This window comes from Elaeis guineensis, chromosome 1 (assembly GCF_000442705.2).
Source record: "Elaeis guineensis isolate ETL-2024a chromosome 1, EG11, whole genome shotgun sequence".
Classification (NCBI taxonomy): Eukaryota; Viridiplantae; Streptophyta; class Magnoliopsida; order Arecales; family Arecaceae; genus Elaeis; species Elaeis guineensis.
This window is the reverse complement of record NC_025993.2, coordinates 157,020,410-157,027,029: the sequence shown is the minus strand read 5'-3', so window position 1 is coordinate 157,027,029 and position 6,620 is coordinate 157,020,410. Positions and strand designations below refer to the sequence as shown.

The following is a 6,620-nucleotide window of genomic DNA, read 5'->3' as shown; positions in this document are numbered from 1 at the left end:
TAAAAAGCTGCGCATTAATAGTAGTTGTTTTCGATTTGCCTATCTTAATTAAGATGCGTCTCCACGAGACCACAAATGTCCCAATAGTAGACTAGACAGAGAGATATACATAAATGAGAAACTGGTCTCTGGGACTTGAAAGGACCTGCCCACCTAAATGACCAGATCTTGCCGGAGCATTTTAACTCAATATAATGTGCGAAAAAAAACAATGTTTGCAATAACATTAAGTCAATATAATTTTCAATAAAATAAATAAAATAATATCTTAAAAGAACGTATTAGTAACTATCCCCAAAATTACAAATTATACGAGTGCTAAGCCTCTCACCTCCAGCCCTTTTTTTTTTTTTTTGGCCCCGGTAGTTAAGATTCTCTCCTGTGACACTAACCACCCCAAAGAAAGGTAAGAACAAAAGGATCCCACCATATTTACATATCTACCCTTAACAAATATGGGAACGCCCACCAGTTCCATCCACGGCAGCGGCCACCGTCCCCGGCGGCCAATTGCCACCCACTCCTCGAATCCAATGCAACTGGTGGCTCCCGGCGGGCCATTGGCTGCCGACTATCCGATCGAGTCTGCGTCGTCGTCAATCAGTATTGACCGCCCACCGCCCACGACTGCAGCGAATTTCGGTGATATGGACTCGATGACCTTCCTCCGCAGTGGTTTCCGGATTCCACAGGCTTGAACACGACCGCATCGTCCACTAACTCCATTAGCTCCGAGGCTGCCGACGATGACGTCGAACACCTGACCGCGAGCCGCCTCTTCTCGATCTCACGCTCAACGGTGAGGTCACTGGAGTTCCTCGAGCCTTCCCCAACGTCGTTGTCCGCCCCCGCTGCCAAATTTAAGTCGAGAGATAGCCCTGTGCCACCCGACGACTCCTTTCTTGGCTTAACATTTCGATCGTCGTCGGAAAGCCAATCCGGTCGACGCTTACGGGGACTGTCCCCGATTGAGAGCTCCAGTTGGCACCCACCATTGCCTGGATCCAATTCTCTTTTCTCATTCCGTACAAGGGAGAGCTCCTCCGGCAACCAATTAGCAGTCAGGATAAATATGACGTTCCCCAAGCTGACCTCCCGGCCGTAGGAGTCCGGCAGCCGGCCTCTTTCCATGGCACGCTTGATGCTCCCATGGACGAGGCCGTCGGCTCGATCGATGTCCTCGAGCACAACGACGGAAAACGGGTTCCCGCGGATGGCCTCCACCACCCGGTCCAGAGAGGTCCTCCCTCGGGAATTAGTAGTCGTCTCACCGTCATCGCCGTCCGACCGTGGGATGATGCCTCCAAAATTAACCGTCACCGGGCTGGTGCCAAACACCAGCTCGGAGACGGCGGTCGCCATCTTCCTCTTTCCGGCCTTATCAGGGCCGATGAAAAGAAGCCAGGTGTCACCCTTTGGCCCGAAGCTCCGCCGCTTCCCATTGCCGGACTTGCACTGCATCACGGCTGTGGCCACGGTGGAGGCTGCCTCTGGCTGCCAACTGACCTTGTCGATGAGTCCCTTGAAGAGCCTCTTGAAGGAGTCCACATCGGAGATGCCAGCGATTTTGGCTTTCTGTTGATCCGAGAATCCATCTTGCGCGCACCCAGTCAAGTCCTTGGCAAGCTCTTTATGGGTCTTTTCCAAGGAATTATCCTTGGACTGCCCAAGAACAAGATCGGTCTTCACTGGGCTTGCTGGAGGGCTCATAGACTGCGCTGGCGATGCGGTCCGTGTGATGTTGCTCTGGTTGCTGTTCATTTGAAGGCGGGGAAGGCTCCCAGAAAGTGTTGATTTGGGCTCAGATGGTGGGCGAGGAGTAAGCATACTGGAATTGCTCAAGACGGGCATTGAAAGGGCTGGAGCCGGAGGCCTTTCGGAGCCGAGAAGCACCGGCGGCTGGAAGTTGGAATGGAGGGAGCATGTGTCGCGCCACTTCTTCAGCAGCTCTCCTGTGCTCTGCTTCCACATGGAATCTTGCTCCTGGGGCTACAGAAGATCCCCACCACAGTTCAAAAGAATCAGCTTTAAGAATCATCACCATGGTTTCAGTTCATAAATTGGATTAGGGGGTGATGGCAAAAGCATTCAAACCTGAACATGATCGGTTGTGTATCTAGCACTGCCTCCATTGCTCAGCTTCGCAAGCTGGAGCCACTGAGGCAATGTCTGATGAGCATCCGGTTTCGAAGATGATTTCTCAAACTCCTTTGCAACAAGCTTGGCTAATTCACGCTCATAACTCTCCATGCACTGTTGGCAGAGGATTGTCCTTCGGGAAGGGTCGGTGCTTTCAGGTGGCCGTCTTGGAGGTATGGCCGCCGCGAAACCTTTCATCGGGGCTAGAGTCTCGACAGAGCTGCTAAGGATTCCATTGCCCCCAGGCCTGCAATTTAAGTTCACCATAGTTCAGGCTCATGGCAACCATGCTTCCTTTCCAAGTTAACACCTCAAATGAAAGTATGAAGCCAATGGATCTATCAGCACTGAATCTAATTGAACCAATAAGGCGACACTGTGAGCCTTAAGATCTCAACTAAGATCAGAATATAATCAGTTGAAACTTTCGTTTTTATTAAAAAAAAAAAAAAAAAAAAAAAAACAATAGAAGCAGCAGAAGCAACAACTAACACCATCAGAGAAACTAGTACTGTTCACTAAAGGATGGGTCCAAAAATAGAAACTCTGGAACCAAAGCAATAAAAAACGGGATGCAATCCAGGGAGTTCTATTAAAACGGCGGACGAAATGGATGATGAAGGGGAGGAACGATGGCAATGGGTAAAAAAAATCACACCTTGGGAACATACAGGGGAGGGGCGACCTCGGGGCGATCGGCACAGCCTGAAGGTCCCAGTCGTTCTCCATCGTCGGGTGGTAGACCTGACACCGGAGGTAGGTGGCGCACGACGCGGTCCCGACGAGCCACAGCCGGCCACCTTCGCCGAAGCTCTTCAAGAGCCTCCCCATCTCCACCACCGCTGCCCGGCCCCCCTCCGAGATGATCGGCTGTGGCTGTGCTGGTGCTGGACCCAAGGAAGCCCCGACGCCGGGAGGGCACTCCACGAGCCATTTTAGATCACCGAGATTGAGAACCATGCTGTGGCCGCCGGCGATCCGGGCCTCGATCAAGCTACCCAATTCTCTGATCCTCGATGGAATTTGGGACCGGTCGGCGACCACCGTGGATTCCTTGTGCAAGGAGATTACTTGGGCGGCCCGGAGGGGCGGCGGGGCGTCGCTGGACTCGATCCTCTGCAGGACCTCTCGCATGACGGCGTCCGGGTCGGAGTCGCCGACGAGGACCGGGTTTCTCTTCTTGGATCTCATCAGTATGTCCATCACCCGGTTCACCCCCTCCCTCCGGTGCAGGTCTGCGCCGCCACCAGCGGCGGCGTTGGCTTGGTGCTGGTGGAGGCGGGGGTTGATGTAGAGGTTCCGGGCGGGGGGTCGGTGGGCTAGATTGATGCCGAGAGCGGAGGCGGCGGAGGGGGAATTGGTGGTGGAAGGGGCGGCGGAGGAGGAGGAGGAGGAGGGGGAAGAGGAGGCGAGTGACTGCTCGATGGTAGCCTTGACGGCGGTGCTGGAGAAGCTGGCCTCGCGCATGACGCGGCTGACGGAGGGGTCGTCGAGGATGGATATGACGAGCTGCTCCAGCTCGACCTTGACGGCGAGTAGCGGCTGCTGCTGCTGCTCCGGGCAGCCGCGGCGCTGGTGGGCCTGGGCGCGCTTGAGGGCGGCCATGAGGGCGTTGGAGATGGGGGGCTCAGCGACGCCGGAGGAGGAATTGGTGGGGGCATTGGAATTGGTGGAATTATCCCTGGTGGGATTGGGGTTGGAAGAGGAAGAGGAAGAGGAGGTGGGGAGGCGGTCGAGGGCGACGGAGAAGCAGAGCTCGAGGGCACGGCACTGGAGAGGGTGGGAGGAGTGCGGATGGGAGCGGACGCAGGCCTGGCGGAGGAGGCCGGAAGGGGCCGCCAGGAGGGTGGCAGCGACGTGGAGAGGGGTTGTCTGCCCGTGGTTCCGCCGCGCCGCCTCCGTGATCGAGTGCGTCAGCACGCCCGCCGCCTCCGGCGTCAGAGTCTGCTGGATTGTGCTCAGCGCCGCCCTCATCTCGAATCTCTTCTATCTCTATCTCACTCTTCTAATTCTAATCTAACGAACAAAAGTCTCACCTTTCAAAGCTTATACACATTGGCAACCAAGAAAAAAGACAACTTTTTTTTTGATTAGAAACTCTATACTTCTTTCTTGACAAAAACAATGAAAGAGAAGAGGAGGAAGGCAAGATGCGAAGGAAAAAGAGATAGAATGATCAAGTTGGAGGTACCACGTTACCAAAAGAAATGTGAAGGGAATTCTAAGAAATTTGGAATGGAAGGAGCCAAGGAGGTAGAAAAAGAAATGGAGGTGACTTCTTTTTGTTCAACAAAGGAGGATCGTACGGATGTTAGAAGAAAGGGAAAGAGGAGAAGGGGAGGAAAAAAAAAAAAGAGGAGGGGGGTGACGAATAGAATCTTCCTCCCCTTATCCGTTGTTTTTTTTATTTTTTAAGAAAGGAAACGAAACTGAGATTTGTGGAGAAAGAGAAGGTAAAAAAGGAAGAAAAGAGAGAGGAGGGAGGGACAGAGGAAGGGAGGGAGAGATGGGAAGGAGAATAAGTTTGGAAGAATGGTGAGGATTTTTAGAATATATTGTTGGTTTTCTAAGAGATAAATTTTTTTTTTAATTTTTTTAATTTATTTTTTTAAAAAAATATTATTTTTTTTTTATTAGTTTGTATTTAAAATATTTGATATATTATATTAATTTTTCTCATATATTTTTTTGATAAAAATTTCTCTCACTTACTTTTAATGCATTATTTTTTCTCCTTTTTTCTCTACTGTAGTCTCTATCTCCTCTTTCTTTCCATCTCTTCCATATCTCAATCTTATCGATGGTTGTGCTGACCGACAATTGACTAAATTTCTTCTCAATAGACACCATACACAGTCTCTCTCTCTAAATATCTACTTTTCACACGCAACTATTGTATGCAAAAAGGCACCACCACACGGATTTTATTTTTTTTTCACTTTCAATCTGCTTTTCTTTGCCCCGTCCCAATTATTCATGTTAGCAGTCACTGTATGTAATATTACTTTAGTCTAACTAGATTTATTAGCTCACCGATGCAACTAATCTTACTGTTTACAATCCTATTTTGAAATTTAAAATCAAATTTATTCTCTCCTCTTTTTTCTTGATAAAAATAAACTTTATAATTCTGATATGAATACAATAAAAAGATAAAAAAAATTATCCTTAAGGATTGAGAGAAGGTCTGCTATGTTGCTCCACATAGTTTCTTCAATGTGCTTTACCAAATAAGAAATCTTTCAGCCAGTAATACTATTGACCTTATGATATGACTGAAATCAGATCAAATATCTGTATATCCATATCTATATTTATTTTGTCTGACGAATATAAGTACAGATATAGATATTATTCAGATATAAAAATATATAAATTTATATTTATTTTAAATAGATACAGATACAATTCGGATATTAAAAATATGGATATAATTACAGATATAAGTTGGATAATTACATTTTATGACTATAGAATCAAATATATTACTAAATAGATAATAAATCAAGTTAACAGTATGTTTATATGTTGTATATTTTTTTTAAAAAAATTAATAAATACTATATAAAATAATATAGAGTTATAGATAGATTCGGATATTCGGATACGGATCAGATAATTGTCTATCTATATTTATATCTATTTTTTTTAACGAATATGGATACAGATACGAATATTAATTGGATCCTCAAATTTCTATTAATATCTGAATTAATTCAGATACGAAAATGGATCGGATAGATATTATCCATGCTACTTTCACCCCTACCTCACGATAGATATGACAAATCTCGATGGAAGAGCAACTCTCTACTATATACTAGATATCATAAATAACAGGGTATACTACCATTGTCGACAGTTGCCTTCGTAGTTAGACTATCATAGTGGTAGAGTCCTTTTCATATTACAAGAAAATAGACCATTAGCGATAGTTAATTACTGTGACTAATAGTCAATTTGCCATTGCTAATGCTATTAGCGGTGGCTCACCGTCGCTAAAAATATGATAAAAATAATTTCATCGCTAATTACCACTATTAGCGACGGTAATTCAACCATTGCTAATAAAACTAATTAGTAATGGTATTAGCGGTAAAAAATCATCGCTAATAATTTTAATTTTTTTAAATTAAAGTAGGTACTGTCGTTGCTAATAATTTTTTAATTTTTTTAATTAAAATATAAAAAGATTATTAGCGACGGTAATTACCATCGCTAATAGTTTTAAATTTTTTTTAAAAAAATTATAATTAAATATTTTAAAATCTATTTTAATCATATTAATAAGAAATAATATTTTTTAAAATCTATTATAAATAAAATAATAATTATTTAACATAATCATAAATATAAAATTAAGTATATTATATTGAAAATATAAATTATATAATTTATAAATTTATACTATTTTTCAAGCATCAAAATTATATACATATCAAAAAAAAATTATGTAGGATCTTCCTCATCGTCCTCCTCAT

At 44.9% G+C, this 6,620-nt stretch overlaps 1 protein-coding gene across 1 annotated transcript; it reads right to left on the bottom strand.

Annotated features, from left to right (window-relative positions):
* Positions 1–214: 214 nt before the first annotated feature.
* LOC105039233 (protein SMAX1-like) lies at positions 215–4,628 on the bottom strand. Its single transcript, XM_010915312.4, is given in 4 exon segments — positions 215–673; positions 676–1,989; positions 2,095–2,386; positions 2,798–4,628. Coding segments are annotated over 4 exon segments (3,024 nt in total). The 5' UTR covers positions 4,114–4,628; the 3' UTR covers positions 215–571.
* Between the last annotated feature and the right edge of the window lie 1,992 nt (positions 4,629–6,620).